Source organism: Anopheles stephensi, chromosome 3 (genome assembly GCF_013141755.1).
Source record: "Anopheles stephensi strain Indian chromosome 3, UCI_ANSTEP_V1.0, whole genome shotgun sequence".
Lineage (NCBI taxonomy): Eukaryota > Metazoa > Arthropoda > Insecta > Diptera > Culicidae > Anopheles > Anopheles stephensi.
The window spans coordinates 30,362,243-30,382,768 of NC_050203.1; the positions used below are offsets into that span (position 1 = coordinate 30,362,243).

General features: G+C 44.4%; 4 protein-coding genes across 9 annotated transcripts in view; all 4 read right to left on the minus strand.

Moving 5' to 3' along the window:
* Positions 1 to 3,662: 3,662 nt before the first annotated feature.
* LOC118509467 (integumentary mucin C.1-like) lies at positions 3,663 to 4,644 on the minus strand. The gene is made up of 2 exons (XM_036050095.1): positions 4,229 to 4,644; positions 3,663 to 4,164 (listed from the first exon to the last, which is right to left on the minus strand). The coding sequence occupies exons 1-2, from the start codon at positions 4,250 to 4,252 to the stop codon at positions 3,694 to 3,696; spliced, it is 495 nt and encodes a 164-aa protein (XP_035905988.1). The 5' UTR covers positions 4,253 to 4,644; the 3' UTR covers positions 3,663 to 3,693.
* A 773-nt stretch (positions 4,645 to 5,417) lies between these two features.
* Positions 5,418 to 7,903, minus strand: LOC118509466 (phenoloxidase 2-like). Its single transcript, XM_036050094.1, has 4 exons — positions 7,240 to 7,903; positions 6,098 to 7,181; positions 5,771 to 6,026; positions 5,418 to 5,706 (listed from the first exon to the last, which is right to left on the minus strand). The coding sequence occupies exons 1-4, from the start codon at positions 7,762 to 7,764 to the stop codon at positions 5,505 to 5,507; spliced, it is 2,067 nt and encodes a 688-aa protein (XP_035905987.1). The 5' UTR covers positions 7,765 to 7,903; the 3' UTR covers positions 5,418 to 5,504.
* Positions 7,904 to 8,122: 219 nt separating this feature from the next.
* On the minus strand, positions 8,123 to 8,616 carry LOC118509468. Its single transcript, XM_036050096.1, has one exon. It carries the CDS (start codon positions 8,529 to 8,531, stop codon positions 8,253 to 8,255), a length of 279 nt encoding a protein of 92 aa, XP_035905989.1. The 5' UTR covers positions 8,532 to 8,616; the 3' UTR covers positions 8,123 to 8,252.
* A 2,379-nt stretch (positions 8,617 to 10,995) lies between these two features.
* Positions 10,996 to 20,526, minus strand: part of LOC118509469 (PDZ and LIM domain protein 3) — a 38,495-nt gene continuing 28,964 nt past the window's right edge. For 2 of the 6 annotated variants that reach the window (XM_036050098.1, XM_036050097.1), the window contains exons 4-9: positions 18,938 to 19,087; positions 18,207 to 18,263; positions 17,458 to 17,558; positions 16,877 to 16,921; positions 14,461 to 14,602; positions 10,996 to 12,380 (exon numbers count right to left, since the gene is read on the minus strand). In XM_036050098.1, the coding sequence (XP_035905991.1) occupies positions 12,243 to 12,380; positions 14,461 to 14,602; positions 16,877 to 16,921; positions 17,458 to 17,558; positions 18,207 to 18,263; positions 18,938 to 19,087 (633 nt within the window). In that variant the 3' untranslated portion in view covers positions 10,996 to 12,242. Of the gene's footprint in view, positions 12,381 to 14,460; positions 14,603 to 15,240; positions 16,192 to 16,876; positions 16,922 to 17,457; positions 17,559 to 18,206; positions 18,264 to 18,937; positions 19,088 to 20,526 lie in introns of those variants that run through there. The other 4 variants (XM_036050099.1, XM_036050103.1, XM_036050100.1 and 1 more) reach the window with 4 other exon arrangements.

Genomic DNA, 20,526 nt, shown 5'->3' on the forward strand with positions numbered 1-20,526 from the left:
ACGTGTTTACGAGCCTCATCCTGTCCGCTCGAGGATGATCTTCGTTCCTGTATCTTCGTCCTTGTATAGCGCTTTTTGCGTCAAGTTGATCAATCCAACCGTCGAATCCAGTTCTGAGGGGGGAGTGGAGTTGGAATTAGAAGCAGCATACAAAATAAAAATACACGAAATATAGAAGATCACCTCGCTTGGGGCGAGGAAATTTATGCAAAATGTCTGAAACGCCTGGGATGGGTTTCCTGCTCCTCGTTCACCTGTGTGTCGCTGCTGCTCGCGCCGCACTCGGTCCAGTTTTAACGTTTGACTAATTTTAACTCGACCGACAACCTCGACCACTTGCTGAATGGATGGGACGGGCCATCGATTGGAATGGCAGAACCAACGCAACCTCAACGCCAAGGATCTTTCGGATAGCGATGGAGATGGAATGAAGCTTGTCGCGAATGTTGTTTGAGAAATGTTGCAAATTCTACCACTTTTAAAATAAGTCCCAGAATCAATCTTGCCGTTGGTGACGTTCTATTTTTGAACCAGAATTGGATCAATCGGGCCCGCCGGGCCTGTCGTGCTAACGGTACGAGCGGCTCGTATGCAAATTGATCCTCGTGCTGGTATTGTGTTGGCGCTGGTGGTGATGAAACGGACATAAAACTTGATAGCTAATGGTTAAATTAAGATTTGCGTTTTATTGTTTTAACCCACGAGCGAAACACTCATCAACACCGCCGCCATTGTGGTCGAGGGCGGTACGATAAGCGTTACTTTCCATTTATGAGTTTATCGATCATTAATAATGTGTTTGAAGATTTTTTTTCCGGCTTGCAGTATAATTAACTTCAAAGACAAAGAATGGGCAAGAAATCGAATTGACTCATACTTTGATTGCTGCCAGAAAGGTCAAAGTTTGCATGGTTCGCATCCTCGGGAGCCTTGTTTTTTTTGGAAGACGCTCGATCCTCATATATCATCATTAGAGATAGAGAATAAACGATACAGCGATATGAAGCTATGTATGGGGAGCTTCTGCAAGACATCGAGTGGTCTTCTGCAAGCTACAAAAATGTTCGGCGCGATGAGAACATGTTTTTATAGACATGAGAATGACACAACCATCTTCTGCCTGTAGCAAGTGCAACAAGTTGTTGTATTTTTATTTTCAAAAAAAGCCCTGCGGTGCGGATAAAGATAGAAATTCTTGAGTTTTGTTTTTTCACCAACTAAAATTAATGATTTTCGATTGTACGGTTGACTGCCGGCAGAAGATCCTGCCAGGAAGGAGTCGCTTATTAATAGACAAGAATAAACGCCCGAATGTAGGCAAAGGTGTGGAACCGACCTAGCTCATTAGAAGCCGGAGACAGGTTCGAGAGAACTCCACGATCAGAAGCTGATCGACCATCATTATCGTTTATCATACTAAATGCTTCACTCTGCCATGTTGACATCACCACCGGTACTCCACTTCTTTAGCGTAGGGTTTCAGCGTAGGTTCAGACGCATTTTTTGTTCTTGCTTCGGCGGTCCACACCTTACCGACCTACACACACACACATCCGTCGGTCATCTCGGTGTCGCGGTGGCAGATGAGCTGCGGCCCCCGGAGGGAAGTGATAATTTTATGCGAAAATGTTTGATTATTTGCTCCGGGTGCTGATGCTGTTTGACATCATTGGTTTACGGTTGTGCTGCGGCTTTTTACGCGTTGAGAGTGGAGGGTTTTCGTTGTGTGTGTGCGTGTGTGCGTAAGCTTTTTGGGGGTGCTTCTTCTGACCTGTCCGGATGCTCCTGCTGCATGAGCACATTCTGCCCCGACGAGCGGCACATTCTAATGAACTCATTGGATGCGTGAGCCGCGGTGCGGTTTTTTGAAGGTTGTTCCGACTCGTCGAGCGTTTAACGACCGAACAGTTCTAACCATACCGTATTTGACATTTATAAGCACTGGACACTTTACGTTATCATCGGCAGGGTTTGGAAAACAAGCATCTCCGCTTCGGGTTAGGAGTATGGCCGGGAGAAGAAGGTTTAGTGCTTGTTGAGGTGGTTGAGGGTTGGTGTTGAAGATGCAAGCTGAACGATGCAGAAAATTGCAAGTGGTCGGTTTTATCGATGTCCATTTTGATGGGTTTTGATACTATCAAATTAACGAAATTGGCTTTGAAGGTTTAGCTAACGCTAGCATAACTGTTTGGCGTTACTGATTGCGTTACCTTATGATGTTATTGTCAAGCTTCAATTGTTGAAGTGGAAGATCGAAGTGTCGATTTTATTGATTTAAGTAAAGTTTCTAAGACTAAAAATTATAGACTTAACTGGTTTTAAGATTAATAACGCTTCTATCCGTCTCGCTTTCCACGATTTCTTTGCTCAGTGGCGATTTCTCAGAGACATAGGTCAGGAGAACATCGAGCAGTCTCCAAAATGTGAAAGAATAAGGATGCCACAATCTCTTGACGGCAGCAAATCTGTTCCCAGTGGAGACAGATGTACAACGGATGAGATTGGAAAAGGTGTGGCACTGTCGTCGATTACTTACATAAGTTGCCGTCGATAGTGTAGAAAGGAGCGAGATGAAAGCGTCATTAGACGATGACGGTGTGGATCATTAAGTATGGAAAAAGCTGCTAAAGCTCGCCAACGAAAGTTGCTTGTTGAATTGTTGAAGAACAACATAGCTTAAGGGTGGTTATGGATAGATTCTGAAGGGTTTTTTTTCGTGTGCATGTCAAGATTCGCTATTGGACAACCTAAATTGTTCCTTTTCATGTGTAGTTATTAGTTTTCTTGATTTTGAGTAATCTTGATCGTTTCTCAGCTAACAAAATCTACAAATTTGGGATCTTAATCATGTCACTTGAGATGTCGAAGCCGTCAGCGCTTTACAGGCACTACCTTTTCCTCTTCTTTTTTGGCATTGCATTCTCGAAAGGTAAATCTCAGCATTCCATTTCTGTCTTCCTGTAACTCGGTTTAGCTCGGTGGCCGGTAGACTGGATTTGATTCCTGGTCCTGCCGTGTGAAGACCGACACCGCTTCCGTATCTACAATCCGACTGTTCTACTCTCTACAGATTGTAACACTTGCAACTCCCTAGAACATGTTGGTGTAAGATGTCAATGATCTCGCCATTTTTTAGCAGCATAGCGAAGATCAACTGAATCTAGCGAGCCGGTCGGATATTGGTTACAGCATGTTGGTGTTTCACGTATACGTACAAATCAGTCAATTCTTCAATCTCTGCTGGATTTTACTCCTCTTACGCTGAACCAACTTTTCGGATAGTGGAAATTTAAGTCATAGATAACCAGTTAGATAGTGAAGCATGAAAGACATATAAGAAGATAATACACAAGAGTCTTAGCAATCACGATATAACCTTCTTAACTTGAGCTTCTAGTAGAGTTTTTGTTAGAGTAATCTAGTTGATGATATTAGTGATATAGCTCACAAAAGTCTAGAATTAAGATATTGAGACTGCAAGTGGAACAGGTCGATTGAAAGGTCCAACGAGAGGGACACCACTAGACGATTCCATTACGACTCATGATTTACGACCAAACAATGCATTCCCTTTGAGGAATGCGGTACGAGGCGGAAACAATCTCCAACACAAGCTGATAATAATAATTTTATTGCTTTCATGCGTTAAACGACCCGTCCCGATTGACATTTCACCAATGGCCAAGCACATCACTAATTGCACATAGGGATTCTGGAAGTTCTGGTCGAAATAATCGAGCTGGTGGAGGTGGTGGTGATCGTCGTCTGTACAACGACAGTGGACGACATGAGTATGGTGTTGGTGGTGCTGACAGTAGTTGGTACGAGCGGTGGTGTCGAGGTGACCGTACTCGTCGTGGTGCTGGTAACGGTCGTACTCGGCGTAATGGTGGAGATCGTAGTGGCAAGTGTAATGGTGGACGTTTCGGTCAGTAGTATCGGGCTGGGCGTGATGAAGGTGTAAGTGTTCGCGGTATTCGTGACGGTGGCAAAGTTTGTTATCGGAACCGTTTCCGTAACGGTGGGTTGGGTTACCGTTCGCAGGCAGATGACCGTGTTCGGTTGGGGTGCGTAGAGATACTTGGAGTGGTGGTACGCATGGTGATGCAAATGGTGGGAAGAGCAACCTCGGTAGTAGGCCAGAAGGGTTACGGTGAGTAGAATCTGATAAAAAAGAGACTGCCTGTAGTTATACACCAGAGCCAGAGTGATCTATTTAGCTAAATACCTTAATCAGCCTACTGTAAACCATACTTAAAGTAGTACCAGCTTGGTCCTCTGATGTGGGTTTATCGAAGCTTTCGGGATGACTGACCTGCGCGTTCTGCCAAAATTTGTTTCGGATCTTGCAAACGTGGAATCTGGTTGTACGAGGTCATAAACGTACGTCGTAACGATTGTCGTAAAGCCTTTTTTCTTTATGTTGTTTTTCAAAAGTACCAAAATCCGGTTCTTGGCCATTTGCATCCCCCCTGCAGGTATCATTTTCCGTTGGGTTCCGATTGTCAAAAAAAAATTCTGTTCGTTTGTTAAATGGGCTTTATATATTTTTTTTGTTTTTTTAAACGTTTTTGTTCTTAGTCTTAAACTTTTTAACCAAAAAAAGTTAAAAACACAGATTTTTTTCTGTTGTCCCTCTTAAGAATCGAAAAGAAAGTGCTTGTACAATCATCAAGCCATTCCAGTTTAATGACGGTGTTCCAGAAACGAACAACATTCACCTTGTGAGGAGGGTCAAGAATCGTCATCAAACTGTTTCCTCCCAAACCGGCTACGCACCGTACGATTAGTCGGGAACAGACATTGCGCAGGTGAAGGTTGGTTCGTTGTGTCAAAGATGCAGCCACGAATTGTAGCAAGCAATGGAAAAATGGTTCAAACCGTTGGGCTGTTCCTCCTAACTTTTGCAACATTAACGCAAGCTCATTTGCTGCATAGTCACCATATTCCCAGCGAGGACTTCATCTACTCGCAACATCTCCCGGTGACAGGCGTCTGTGTGTCGACAATTTCGACCCTAGAACCATCGACATCCACGATCAGTAGCACCTCAACTGCTACACTTACCGCCGTAACTAGTGTTACCGAAACGGTGTCCCTAGCTCCGAATACTCGGCTAACGCTGTCCCTAATCACGTCCACCGTACCGGTAACGGCCACCTTACCCACGTCTACGGCTGTTGTGTCAAGCACGGCAACTACTACGACCACGCTTCCAACGCAAACCACCACGTCCACCGCCAGCTTCTCGACCACCGTAACTGTGCCAGTGACGTCTACGTCCACCATAACAGTGACGGACACGTTGACGACACGGGTCACCATCACCGTGACGGAATCCTGCACACCTACCATGGGCTAAGGCTAAAGGGCGAAGAATTGTCCTCCCGTTTTGATAATAAAGTTCTGCAAAGCGATATTCTGTGTTGAAGTTATCTGCGTTTCCTTTTATTTGTTGTGGAGTTCTTCAGAATTTCCGTTAAAATTGATTCGTGGCTAGTGTCTTAGGTGCGCGCAATCACGGTGTTGTTGAACTTCACCTGAATCGTGGCCGTCTTCATGTTGGCGTTCGGGCTCACAAAGTCTTCCAGCGTGGTAATGGTACGGTCGGTGGAGCGATCGAACGGATAGCCCATGGCACGACGATCCGGATACTTCTTGTCGCGCAGTCCACAGAATGAGTGCGAGTCACTGCACGGTGCGTTCCTGTAAAGCAGTACATCCGGGCCATTAGTTTAGCTTCCCCAACAACATCCAATTCTCAACTTACGGATCAAGTTCCTGGGCGACGGCGTCTTGCTCGTAGTCGGAAACCATCGCGAACAGATCGAACTGAACGCCTTCGGGCGCACCCTTCGGGACGAGCATGTGCTGGGGCCAGCCGCAACCGCAGAACCGGAACTGTCCCAGCTCATCGGTGCCGGTCGGTACGGACTTGGTGCCGATGGCACGGAACGTCCGGTCGTACGGGATGGTAACGCTCGATTGGTCCGACCGACGGACGATCGTGTTCATGCCAGGGTTCACTGAAAGAGATTACCGATCGCCGAGATTAAGAACAGCTCCTTAAGTTCCTCAAACCATCCGTGCCACTTACACGTCACCGTGGAAGTGTCCATCTCGACAAAGTACAGCCGCTGCTCACGGAACGTAAGCGGTGTGCCACGCTCGTCCACCTTCGGGGCGATCCAGATACGTAGCGTACCCTTCCGGATGGCTCCCGAATCGTTGTTCACCTCCACGCGGAACGAGAACGGCGCGTGCTGCAGATGCGTGAACGACGCAAACACGTTACCCTGCGGACCGAAGTCCAACCCGGCGGCCAGATCGACCTGCGATCGCTGCCAGAAGGTAAGCAGCACGTTGGCGGGCGTGTTCGGCCGGGACAGTTGCACACCGACCGAGCTCACCGTAACGCCCGGATTGCCCAGCTGCTGAGCAGTGTAGGGCGTCAGTTGATCCTTGTGCCGGCGGAAGATTCCGTCGATCATGCCGTGCCAGCGGTAGAAGATTGGGTCACGCATCGCCGTCGTCACATCACCCATCACACCGTAATCCTCCAGGTAGCGGTTGTCCGGATCGTGCACGAACGCGATCACATTGTGGCCCATGTTGTGCAGACTACCGTACAGCTTGTCGTTCGGCGTAATGCTCGACGCTTCCACCACATCACCGAGAATGTCGATGCCGCGCTCCTCGTCCAGCATAATGCGATTGCCAGCCTTATCCAACACAAATCCTTGATCGATCGCTTCGTGAATGCGATCACGCCACCGTTCGAGATCGTTCACCGTGACGAACGTATTGTCGCCGACCCGTTCCACGTCCTGCAGCGTTACGTTGGCCGCACGTGCCGGGTAGGCACGGTTGGTCTGACTGCGCAACATCTTCGGGAAGTACGCTTCGACGATCGGTTCGCGGAAGTTGGTGAAATGGCGTACCTTCTTCAGCTTAGCACAGAACCGATCGATGTTGTAGCGTGCGATCAGCTGGCTGTGCATGTAGTAGAACAGCTCGCCGCGACGATCCTTGCGCACGACGGCGTCCGGTCCATCGCCCGGATACACCAGATGCCAATGCCAGTGGTGCATGTTAACGCCGATGTCCTCCCGGAAGTACGCCAAACGCTGCTCATCTTCCCGGTCGGAAGCGGTGAAGTTCGGTGGAATATCGATCACCATCTACAAAGCGAACAGTTTATCATTCCGACATACCGAGAAGCCAAGCTCAAATACATACCCGACTCTCCGCCTGTACGACAGAGCCCTCTTCACGCAGCTTCGGAAAGACGGCAGGATCGACAAACTGATCGGGGAAAAGCGAAACGATCGACGGGATGGTCACGTTCTTCGTGTCCTCGCGGTGCTGCACGGCCACAGCCAACCCGTACTGGAACAGAACCGGGTTCAGCCGATCGCGACAGTACGTGGCCACACTCATCAGCGTCTGCACGTCCGGTTGTTCCAGGAACAGATTGATCAGCGCGGCAGCCGCATCACGATGCTTCGGGATGAACAGCGAAAAGCCACCACGACGTGGGATTCCGTTCGCGAAGGACAGATCGGGCGTTGCAACCTGTCGCACCGGGATGCGCTGTTCGGCGTCGTTCGAGAAGCGTGACTGGAGCTCGGCCCCGATCGGACGGTACCGGTCGGTAAGGAACTCGTCCGGCAGATCGATCACCGTCTTGCCGTCATCCTTCGGCAGGAAGGTCGGTTCCAGTGGGCGCTGCAGAAGAGCTAACAGATTGTTTGCATCCGTCATGATAGAACGCGGGAGTTGGGTTGGCGATATGGCGAAGCACGAGACGTCGGAGAGATGTATTTGGAGATCACACGATCACCGTTGCTTTATCACACTATGCCACTGTTTGGGGTAGAACACAAACGTTGACTGACGGTTTGTCTTGTTCGGTCGGGTGCGTTTTATAGTGAAACAGTGAAACCGCATCCATTCCTGGTCCGATTAGGGCTGGTCCTGCCTGCGCCTATCAGTGCGATTGTGAAAACCGCAACGTTCTAACCGTTGAGCGATAACTGGCCGCGCCATACTTACCGATATTCTCGCACGAAACGAGGTCAATTTTCGGACAGCTTTAGAGACAGAGAAGATTTTAGCCACGTTATCTTACTTCGTGTCTTTGATTCGAAGTACCGCCTTTATTGGACACTCATGTGTGTGCAAGCTTCTGATAGTTGCGACAAAACACACAACCAACTTATCCGGAACTTATCTCGTGGACACGAGAGATCTTAGAATCCGCCTGTGAGCTGCGTGCCAATTTTGTCGGCCACATCCTTCGCCTTGCCAGCGGCCTCTTTCGCCTTGCCAGCCGCATCTTCCACCTTCTTGGAGGCGTCCTTCGGGTCGGGCGTAGTGACGGCATCCTTGTCCAGCTTGGGTGCATCCGGCAGGGCGGCCTTATCCTTCACCTTGTCCGTTGCATTCTTAGCCGCATCCTTGGCGGCATCGGTTTGGGCGTACACGGCACACACCAGCGCAAACAGCACGAAGGCAACGGTAAGTTTCATGTTGAATCACTTTTAGTTTTGCTAGGCCTGAACTGGGAAGCTTTAGCGTTGAAGATCGTTCGGTCGAACACTGATGCTCGATCTGGACGCGATCGGTAGCTTTTATAGGGGAGACATATCCATCACCAGACCTCAACACCAGACCTGGCGGGAAATGTGCACAATCAATTAGTCTATCAGTGCGTCGCATCTAGCGGAACTAGAACGCACGGTGATGTCTTACTACTCGGCGAGCCGTGTTCTAGCAAGCCCCTTCCGACAATTAGAATACAATCGGTGTGGGAACGGATAAGACGGTCCGGCCCGGTACAGTTTGTTTGTCGGTGCACGCATGCAATGCCTTTTGTCTGGATACTACCCCTAACTTCCTCCGAGATGGTGATGATTACCATCACCATCCGAGATGGTGATGATTAGCGGGCTTTCATTGAACAAAATTTACGCAATAGAAAATCGCGATCGCACGCAAAGCACAATTAATGCCGCGCTGCTTCAAGTGGATGTTTCCGCGATTTTTAAATGTAGAAGATTTCCGCGAGTTTTCTATCGATTGGGGGGATTGCATCAGAAAAAGGGGTATGTTGTTTGTAGTATATTATAAAAAGGGCGTGTATGCTATGTAGCACAAATAAAATCACCGAGACAAAATAGATGGATGCAATTAATATTTCAAATTAAATCTTGTTAATAATACGCTCTTTACCCGTTTGATGATACGATCGTGATGACTCACGTGTATATTCCAACACTGCTTTGTGTGGTTCTAGACAATAGTGGGACGGGAATACATTGTTGCCGATATTCTGATGCACTATTATTAGAAACAAGTAGAACGATTGCATTTAATTACGAGTGGAGACTGTTTTAATATTGTTATGAAATAGTTATCTTTTGAACTATCGAGTTGATCGGAACACGTGTATCTCACACTGGTTTATTTAAAAATACTGAAAATTGTTGTGCCTGATGGTGACTAGTTGAAATTTAAAACAGAATTTTGTAGAAATATTGAATTTATTGAGCTTATTAAAGGTTCAGTTGCCTTTTTTACCATTTGAAAACTTTTGATTTTTTATGTTTTAGTTTTAGTTTCTTCTCAAGAATAATGATCAGTTAAAATTATTATTTTACTAAGTGAAGTATAAAAATACTTTATTAATGAAATTTACGAACTCATGAGGTTTGGTAAAGCAGAGAAGTCGTAATCTTACTTCCAATATGCGATAAGAAACAGTGGAACACATTAATATGTAAATAGAGCAAAATGAGTTGCCAGCCCCTGTATAAGCGTACGCTGCTGCTAGCGCCATCTATGTGTCAATGTTTAAAACAACGATTTTCAAATGCGACGTGCGGAGCAACCAAACAATTTTGCTCGTGGTTTTTAGTGCTATTTGCGAATATATCTTCACTGCATTAATGTATTTATGTCAAAACAAATGTTTCATAACTTTATGAATAACCCAATACTGTTGGAAAAGCATTTTTCTGCATATTATTACAGAATAAACTAGACAAAGTTAAACGTAAATAGATTTAAGGGGCGGTCCGGTGGCCGAGGCGACAGCGGCGCCGGTCTTCACACGGCAGGGCAGGGGTTCAAATCCCATCCAGACCGCCTCCCCGTACGAAAGACTGACTACTTTTCTACGGGTAAAATTAAGTCACAGAAAGCCAGAAATGGCAGGCCGAGACCTCTCGAGGTTGTAGTGCCACAGAAGAAGAAGAAGAAGAAGATTTTAGGGTTATTTTTACTTTACATAAAATCTGAAATTTACACTAAAAGCATTTTATGAAGAGGGGTAAAAAACTTAGGCAATTAATTATACTATTTGCTTCTTCTTCTTCACAAACTTTGGATGTCTTGGCCTTTCATTGCTTGCTTTTTTTTAAATTTATTTTTGCTCGTAGCTCAGTTTTGCGTGTGAGGTCCGGATGAGATTTGATACCTGGTAATGACGTGCTAAAACTGCCATTTAATTTACTCTCACTTTCTGTCTAATTATCAGGCACTACAATCGGTTGGCGGGCATGGTCTGCTGCTCATGTTCCTGATACCGCTCACGGTATCGTACGGTCGTCGACCTGTCAAATATCGCGCCCTTTCACGCTTTAACTTAGTGCGTAGTTTGAACTTACTCACCATCACTATCTCTGTTCATGGACCGCCTGAAACACTTCTCGGTCTGTGTCGTCCGGTGTTATTCTCATGGCAACTGGAGGCTGACGAGTCTAATTTGTTGCACAACGGCGAGATCATCGGCACAGCTCCTAAAACTCATCGCTGCAGTGGCTTTTCCGTTATCCTTTCACTCTTAGGGGACAAAAACGGCTAAGAGGAACTCGTCATTTTTGATCATAGTTTATGTCTCAGAAACTTATAGGACCGAGCTTCTCACAGGCTTCAAAATTTGTTCTCATTTAACGACAACACATCTTATTGCAACACATTGAAACAAACTCATTTTATTTATAGTAAGATCATCTTTATTCTGCAATTTTCGTTCATCGTATGTGATATCACTGTGTACATAAACTGTAGTAAATAGATACATATCTCGTAGCATGCCGTGCTAAACTATCTTCCTTTCTTCTGTTTTTTTTTTGTTGGTTTGTATGTTTGTTTGTTTTGCGTAAGTGTACATAGTGCGTGCGTGTGCCATAGTGCGTGATTTGCATATGCACTCGTTCACAGGAAAAAAAAGTCATGCTGCTGGTGAGCTTAAGCAAGAGTTTCTCCCGTTTCCAGCATGATTAAAATCAACCCTTTGCGCCGGGAAGTAGCCCGGAAACTCGTGGTATAGAATAATAGAGCGCAAAACACACATTTTGTTGGTTTTTCTCCACTTTCCTCCTTTTTGCAAAATGTAGTAACGATAACATGTGTAGCAAAAAAAAAAAGAACAACAATAACTACTTCCTTCCTGAGCGTTACGCAACGGTCGCAGGCCAAAACCATGGTAGGTCCCGCCTGGTAACGATCAACGATCAGCTTTTGACTAGAACATACACTCGATTCGCTTGATTGGTCACAGATTTTTTGTTTTGTTCAGTGAGCCTGCGGTAATGGTAAAAGATCAGTGTAGAATATACAATTCGCGTAAATATACGTTGATATATAGATAAATAATTAAATATGCAAATGTGCTTACAAGCAAACACACCAATGGGGCGCGATGGATCGAGACTGATGATGGGGCTCTCAAGAAGGCGGGAGATGAGATGTTGGTGGGGAAAGGTTTGGTTGGGACTGGGAAGAGACGATCAACATACAGATTAGAGCGATTCAAAATGAGGAAAAAACAAGCCCAACCCTGGAATCTGATTCCATAACAGATTGAGCTGCGGAGGAAGCTTTTGCTTATTTACAAAACAGTTCGCGCAGTTCCACATTTCGGCGTACAGGAGGAGGCAAGGATTGTGGAGTCTAACACGTTTCGATATCAGAATCAAATTCTCCATCTCCAAGACGATCTTTACGATCGTGAGCATTGGGTGATGATTATACCGATATAGATTCTACAATGGGGTTTTCGTTTGAAGCGATCACACTCGGCGCTTCGATGGACAAACTACAAGGGCACGGGAGGGTTTGTGTTTGGGGGATGTGAAGGTATGCGGGGAAATTAAACATTCTTTTTTTGCTTGTGCGCGTCTTTTGCGCAAAACGATGGGCGTTTGTTTGTTTGTGGGTTTGGAGACGACGGGCACTTAGTCCATTTCGCTCATGACGTGCAGCATCAAACGTTTGAAGGATCCACTCTGGTGGATCTTTTCGTTCGGTTCACCCATCGAGTTGACCCGGTACGCGAACTCTGGCTGGGGTGCAGGATGATTGGCGTTAGGCTTCTGTGAAGAAGGAAGACATACAAAAGTGTTACTCACTGATCACTGATAAAAATTTTTATTTTTCAGGGTATTTTTTGGTAATAATTTGTGTTGCGCAGTGACCGAGAAAGATGTAGATTGATGCAACACTTCAATAGACTAAACAACAATGAAGCTTAAACCTTGTCCTAATAATGATGCTTTCCTCGCAATTTAAATATGCCCTCACCAAGAAGCTATGTGTCCACTATGGAGCTCAGTGAGAAGCTATGTCCTTACTAGGTAGCTCTGTAATTAGCGTAAAGTCCTGCCCTCACTAGGTCGAGCCTTTGGCAGCCTCTGCTCTTCCTATGAAGTTCTCTCCTCACTGTTAAGTTCTACTGTCACTCTGTTCTGTCTTAACCAGGTACCTGTACCCTAACAACGTTGCTCAGTCCTCACTATGGAGCTCTCTCCTTTTTGTGAATCTCTGTCCGCACTAGGTAGCAGTACCCTCTTCCGATCTAAAGCTCTCTTCTTACAGTGAAGCTCTATCCTCACTTTTAAGTGCTGCTTTCACTACGTACCTCAACCCTCACAAATTAGCTCTATTTTCATTGTAGACTTCAGTCCTCACTGTGATGTTCTAGGGGATTCCCTCACTAGGTAGATCTGCCATTATTATGAAGCTTTGTCTTCACTGTAGAGATTTTCTCTCATAAGGTAGCTCAGCTTTCCCGTACGTAAGGCTTACTACTTTTCTACGGGTAAAATTAAGTCACAGAAAGCCAGAAATGGCAGGCCGACACCTCTCGAGGTTGTAGTGCCAAAGAAGAAAAAGAAGGTAGCTCAGCCCTCAGTAAGTGGCTCTACCCTTATTAACTAGCTTTGCAATTAAAAGAAACCTCTGTTATGTTCTCTGTATCTTTTTTCATTATGGAGTTCTCTCCTCACTAGTTAGTTTGTCTTCACCATGAAGCTCTATCTAAGCCCTCAAAAATATATATTTCTGCCCTTTTTTTAGTAGCCCTGTTGGCGTTATGAAGTTGTCCCTTCATTGTGAAGTTCTGCCCACACTAGGTAGCTCTGTCCTTACTTTAAAGCTTTGTTTTGTGAAGCTTGGTCACTGTGAATTTCTGTCATAACTAGGGAGCGAATTCCTCATAAAGTAACGCTATTCTTACTGTGAAGCTCAATAGTCTCAATGAGCTCAGTATGAAGTTCTGTCCTATCAAGATAGTTCTGACAAAGTAGCTCTGGCCTCAGTTTGAGGTTCTGCCTACACTTGGTACGTCTGCCCTTAGTAGATACGGCAAAACAAGTAGTTTAATCCTCACTAGATTGTTCTGCCCTCACCAAGAAGCTCTGGCCTCATTACGAAGCTCTGTCATCACTGTGCAGCTCTATCCTCACTATGAAGCTCAACCCGCAGCAGGAAACTTAGTCCTCACAAGGTAGCTCTGCACTCACTAGGAAGCATTGCCCTCAATAGGAAGTTTTGTCCCCTCACGGTAGTTCTATTTTTTTTAGGTAGCTCTTCAGTCATTCTAAAGTTCGATCCTCGCTAGGTAGCTCTCTTCTCACAAAGTAACTCGGCATTCAATTTGATGCTCTGGCTTCACTGATCATCTTTGTTTTCTCTGGGTAGCTCTGTTCTTACTAGGTTGCTCTGCGCACCTCTACAAACCCTTTCGCCCTCAGTGAGCTCTTAGTTGTCAGGATGCCTCACGCTCAAAACTTCTACTTAAAAAGTTCTGCTATACACTACGCTATGTCATAAAAGCATACGAATTTGTTAATATTTGATTGCTATAAAGTGTGTCACGATTGCGATATTATCTGTTTACAGTGTCGGCTGCAGCTGTTAAAATAACAGCTCAGCAATCTATTTCTTCTATTCTTTATCAACAAGTTAATGAGTCTACCGCATATTGCAGCTTAAAAAAGGGACAATAAAATGAAAAACTTTATAAAAAGCAATAAATAAAACAATCTTCCGTTAAACTAATAGAAGAACATCATAAATATAAACTTTAGTTTGGCATTTACATTTGCATGCATTTGGCAAACCATATAAATGTGACGCATGATGAATGTGTTTATTCTATCGTGGAAAACCTACCTTTCCAGGCACTAAACGGTTCGGGGCGAAGGTTTTCGGCTGAATCGGATTCGGCACCTCCTGCAGTCCTTCGCCAGTTCCTTCCTGCAGCGCGCGGTACGTTTCGCTTTTGCACGGGTCAAACACGACGGTTTTCTTGTAGCTAATCATTCCGCCAAAAATCACCGCCGTAATACGTAATAGGTGCAAACCACCCAAGCGCATGATCACATGTTGAGACGGGCGGGTGTTTTTTTTGGTTCGCGGGATTGGGGTGGCGCATGTTTATTTGAACGTTTTGTGTTTTTGTTTGTGCCAAATGGAAGGAAAATTTTTATTTTTGGCAATCAGCAAGCGAGTTTTTGTTTTTGCCCGCCGAAAAAACCCAGCGCGTGGAGCAATAGAGATGGCACGAGAAAATGGCGAATTTTCAACGAGTCAGGTGTTTGACCGTTTCGTTTTCGGTCCCATGCCCATTGCATTTAATGGCATTTTGCGATGAGAATGTGAGCGAATGTTTGTTTGTGTTTTTTCAGCGTTGGACATATATTCGCGTAAGTGCCGTCAATGGAGCCCCGATCCCCCACAATGGTACCAGTTTAGAAAATTTGAATCGAAGTTCGAGTAAGTAGGTTGAATTGCCACACATTTGTGTATGACAACAGCATGTTGTATTATTTTTGGAGAGTAGTTTGAGACAAATAAAAAAACAAAAGGAAAAAGAAGAAACAGATACTTTGTTAGACATACTGGTAAAAATTCCATTTAGAAGTAACGGATGCTGTAGGACGTGAACACTGCTTTTTTAACAACAAAACACCGAACAACATTTATTACATAAATCAACAACAAACGAGAATATGTATAGCTAACATCTAACAAGCAAAACGGAACAGAAAAAACCATAAGAAGGCGCTTTTAAATTTAAATATTTAATCCTAGCATGAAAAATTGGTCCAATTTCTTATGATCTATCAGCAAACGATGAAAAGAATCGTGCTTTGATTATTAATTTATAATATTTGGCCCTTTCGTTTCTTTACTCAGCGCTTAGTCGCAGTAAATTGGTCATTCTGTTACGTTTTTTCCTTCGTTTCGTTCAACATATCACACATAAAAACCACAACAACAAGCATTGGACACTCTAGCAAGAGTAGTTGAAGTATTTTGATTCGAGCGTCCACCAAGGAAGAGAGAAGAATATTTTGGGACTGTCAGAAAAGAAACACATCGGTCCACACGCTCCAAGTGGACGGAGGACCACTCGAGCGACCGGTTCTTAATTTAGCAACCGATTCGCAACAAACTCCAAGTGAGGCAGGTAGCACGGTGCGGCGTTCGTTAGCGCGGGAGTACATTTTTCAATTAGATAATGAAAAGCAGCTGATGAAAACGATTTGGGGTGTGGATCTGGAGGAGGAGAAGGTCTGCCAGAGGAGGGAGGGAACACACACGCGGGCAAGAAACAGATAAGACGATCTTGGTGACGACGCTTTCGGGACGCTTAAGAGTGCGCAGTTGATCAGGCCCAGTTGCCACAGTAGATGGGTCGACGACCATTACGGGTAGGAGTCCGGCAGGGGTGGGACCGGTGGTGGACTGAGCGTCTGCTGGCGGGAGGTACGGCCGGACGATGTGGACGCGTACGATTGGAAGGGATATTGCTTGTGAAGCTGCCGTTCCTGCTCGAGCCGGCGCTGCTCGTCCAGGATCTTTTGCTTCTGCTTCAGGAAGGACAGATCGATGAAGATGCTGCAATCGAAGAATCGGGTCAGCTATGATATGGTGCCGGATAGATCGAGGACGATTTGGTGGGAGTGGGATTCGGTTTGCCAACAGATTGTAGTGAGAGAGAGAGAGAGAGAGAGAGAGAGAGAGAGAGAGAGAGCAAGGGTGAAAGATGCTCAAAGAAATTTGCCAATGTCCTTTGAAAGACTTACGCATTTATGATCGGGACTTAAGAGCGATTTATTTTTCTACACAAAAACACCATTTAGCGACATCGAAAGCAGTTAAATTTAGAGTGCCTTAGACATTCGATTCAATGTTTTTGTCTGACTTTCTTTTGCATTGAGCTACAATCGATGTTGCGTATAGAGGCAACGTTTTGGAACGTTTTGCGCACGGTGAGGGCTAACGAGAACAAGGGGGATGATTTGGAGAGGAACTCAAGTGGACGAAAATGAGTAGCGTGTTGTGTCGTAAAGCTTTAAGCGCAGATTAAGCAAAACTCTCGGCCATGCTTGGTTAGAGCGCAAAGCCAAAGTCAACTGATAACACTTCAACACTTCAAAGAAAGAAGCAGCTTGTAAGAGCAAAATTCAGAATGGCAAAGTAAAGTAAAGAAAAGCGGAGCATAAAAACGAATAACAATAATCCATAGCAGTGCCACGATCCAAACCACAGCTCTATACTACAACCGTAACCGATGCGTTACCCTTCAATTTTCGTTGGCATATGGCGATTGGTGTATCCGTTCGATCTACGTTGTGCGTGTTCATAGGTGATAGCATAGGAAGATTTAAAATTTTATTTTAATTTGTATTTTGAATAATTTGGTGAGAAGGATAATTTTAAAAATGGAAAAAAAATTAGGAAAATTGAAAGAAAATGCTGTCTGGAAAGTTGATTATTATTTTAGTGAATTATGAGGTGGTCATATTTTTACAAGCAAATGAATAATCATTTTGCTTGAAAAACACTGGATAATGACTAAAAATACATTAAAGTGATCTAAGTTGTGAAATTTATAATTTTAAATGAGTTGGATACTATCCTCAACAAATGCTACTCGATTGCCCCAGAAATGGAGGCGCCTGATACTTTACTCCAACAGTGGAAACTTCATTTATTAATCGATCTTTATTGTTCCTTTTTAAAGACTGCCTTTTGGCATACAAACCAACGCACTCAAATCAACTTTCCACACAACCTCGGGAATCTTCTAGTTTTTTTTTCTTGGGAGACTTTAATCCGTTTCCGTCGGGGAAGGAATCGGACCGCCAGCTGCCTACTTACGGTACGGTTTGTGTCTGCTGTGGAGCGCTCTGTCTGATCGTGTTTTCAATGTTGCTGTCCGAGTACAGTCCGATCGGTGAGTTGAACTGCTTGTGCACGACCTGTGAAGAAGGTTCGTAATTTTATACGTTAATAGCACAATCAAAATCCGTTTCATTGGCTGAAAATTATAAATGAAAACCGATGTCAAACACAAAAAGAAGAGTATAATATGTAAGCGGTGAGGAATAAAACGAAGTAAACAATAAAAAGAAACATAAAACGAAACAAAACGAATAAAATAAAAACAAACAAACGTTGGTAGATGTAGAAACAAAAGTAAAAAGTACAACAGTAAAAAACACATCATAAGGAACAGAACAAAAATGGAAAACAAAGGTGAAATGCAAACAGAAAAGTCTGAAAGTGATAAAAATGTGTTGAAACAGACATATAATAAGGTAGAGCATGTCCCGATTACTCCTTTGTTGTTCATTGCTGTACGAAGAAAGGAAGACTTAGAAGGTAGACAAGACAATTCAGCTTGCGTAGAAGTGCCGTCTCCAGAGGCTTTTATAGGGAAGTGTGAAGCGTGAATTTGGAACTCGTACAATCCAATCCAGCAGCAAGATCAATAACAAACACACACACAAAAAGATACAAATAATTTTAAATAAACACACACACACATAAGGAATTCAACAAAATGGAAGCGAAAAAGAAGAGAACCAAAGAGAGAGAGAGAGAAAGAAAAGGGAGTAGACAAGCACCTTCGGACCGGTCGGTGGCTCTTCGCCAATCACTCGATGAATCACAGTTTCAGCGAGCTGCAATGTATGCGTTCGATCGATGGGATGAGGATGGATTGTTGGTTTGGTGGTGGTCGTTGTTTGGGTAGACATTTGAGGTTCGGGTGTATTGAATTAGTGTTTCATTGTTGTCGATAAGGACACATGGATAATAAAAAACAAGGAAATAAAGATAATATTGTGTTTGGGTTTTTTGGAAGTTTTTTCATTAAATCGCCGACAGAAAAGGGCGCAATTCGTGTGTGCGTAATGGTCGAGATGGACGACATGGCGAAGAGAAAAAGAAAAGGGAAGAACAGAAAGATTAAGAAACCAACTGTTTCAACGCGCGCGTTGGGTGGTATAAATATTCATTTCAGTTGTTCCGGGGTTCGGTTTCGCTGAAAGCAAGTTTATTGAAGGACCACTATCCTAGGGAAAAGTAAACACAAAACACCGAAGGGACACTCCGGCAACTTGACCGTGAGGAGTGCTAAGGGGATAGAAACCCGCTAAATATGATAATTCATATAATATGTGTGTAAGGGTAAGATCGAATTTTAATTTTATACGAGCAAGTCCAGGAATAGGGGAAAAAAAACGTGAGCAGATATATGGACGAGTTGTTGGTGGTGCAACTAGTGTAGTAATTGTGTTGGGTGGCCGTCCCGGTTCGCTGGCTATCGGCTCGCTTAACGCCAGTACTGCTGTACCTTCTGTTTCATCAGTGTGTCTGTGTAGTCATGTGCTGGCGGGGCGCGCATGGCCGGGTTCGGGTGGTGTCTGAGGTACGACTCTGTCGGGAGCGTATCCTTCTTCGGTACTTTCGCACCGGGCAGGACTAGTGGCGTGGTACGGTACGGCTGGAATGAGGAAGTTTCGAGAGAGAGAGAAAGAGAGAGAGAGAGAAAGAAAAAGAAAAACACACGCAAAAGGTTAGGCAACCACAACAAAAAACAAAATGGTATTTTTCATAAAGGAATGTGCTTGATGTTTTACAAATGCATAATATTTTTTATAAGTAAAAAAGGTGTTAAAAATCTCATATTTGCTTATTCCTTAAGGAGTATTGCCAATTCCGATTCACCCAAATGAGTAACACCCATATGGATGAAAACCCCCTTTAGAGAAAACTGAAACCAAATTTTTCCCCTTACTATTTCGGTTACGCTAAATTAGCCCTGTAATGTACGGCACATGGCCTTTTCCCTTAGTAATCGTTACGCTCGTGTTCGCTTAAGTGTGACCTGTGTTGGAACCGTTCGTATCGTAACAGAAATGCTGTAAGCCAAACAAATTTTCTCGCGATGGCGATGAGCTAGTGGGGGGGAAGCAAAAGGGAAAGTTGTGCTTAGTAAACAACGGTTGGGAGAAATAAACCGTTCGTGCCAACAGTAAACAGAAGCACAACGCACGCGCACATTGCACATTAATAAAAGGTTGAATCAAAAGCAGCCTCGAGATCGACGATCAAAACGTGCCAACGTGGTTGGTGGTGGTAAAAAGAGAGAGAGAGAGGGAAAAAAAGGAAAATGGCTTCAAAAACAAAAACACACTATCCTTGACTGATCCGCCAGTCGGTGTACTGTGGCGAAGGTTTGCTGCCCTTAGGTAAATGAATGAAATGTATTTTTAGGTTTTTGTAATTCTATGTCGCGTGTCCATCCAGTGTCGAGCTAGCAACAGGGTCGAGCTGCTTGCCTGACCTCGACGAGCAGGCTTTTTAAGTTTTTCTCGAAAAATCTATGTCAATGTCATACTCGATCCCAACGTCCCCCACCCGCCCTGAGGGTGGTGAAGGAGGATAATAAATTATAATATATTTTGCATGCCTTTTAATATCGCTCAAGGACGGGAGAGATAATTTAATGGTCAAATGATCTTAGGATGACAAGGCGTTGGCCTGAATTTCTAACAAGACGATCATATAAATTTTTTGGTTTATAGCAAGGGTTTTCAGGTGATTTTGAGATGATATTGTAATAGCTGCAGTTAATGTCTCAACACTATCGCGTTTTAGAGAAAATACTCAAATCGTAGTGAAATTCCACAGATAATGTCTAGACCACCCTCCGTACGAAGCAACGGGTAAAATCAAGACATAGAAAGTACGAAATGGCAGACCAAGACTTCTCGAGGCTGTGCAAATCTATTAAATTGTTTTTAAGAAATCTTTTGAAGAGTCGAATGAAACCCTAGGACACAAAGTCGCTATAAACTAACTTACGAACCAAAACATGTAGAATTTAAACTGATCGTGATCGGGAAGGTACTTCAAATGTAGGATTTTTACTGATCGGGA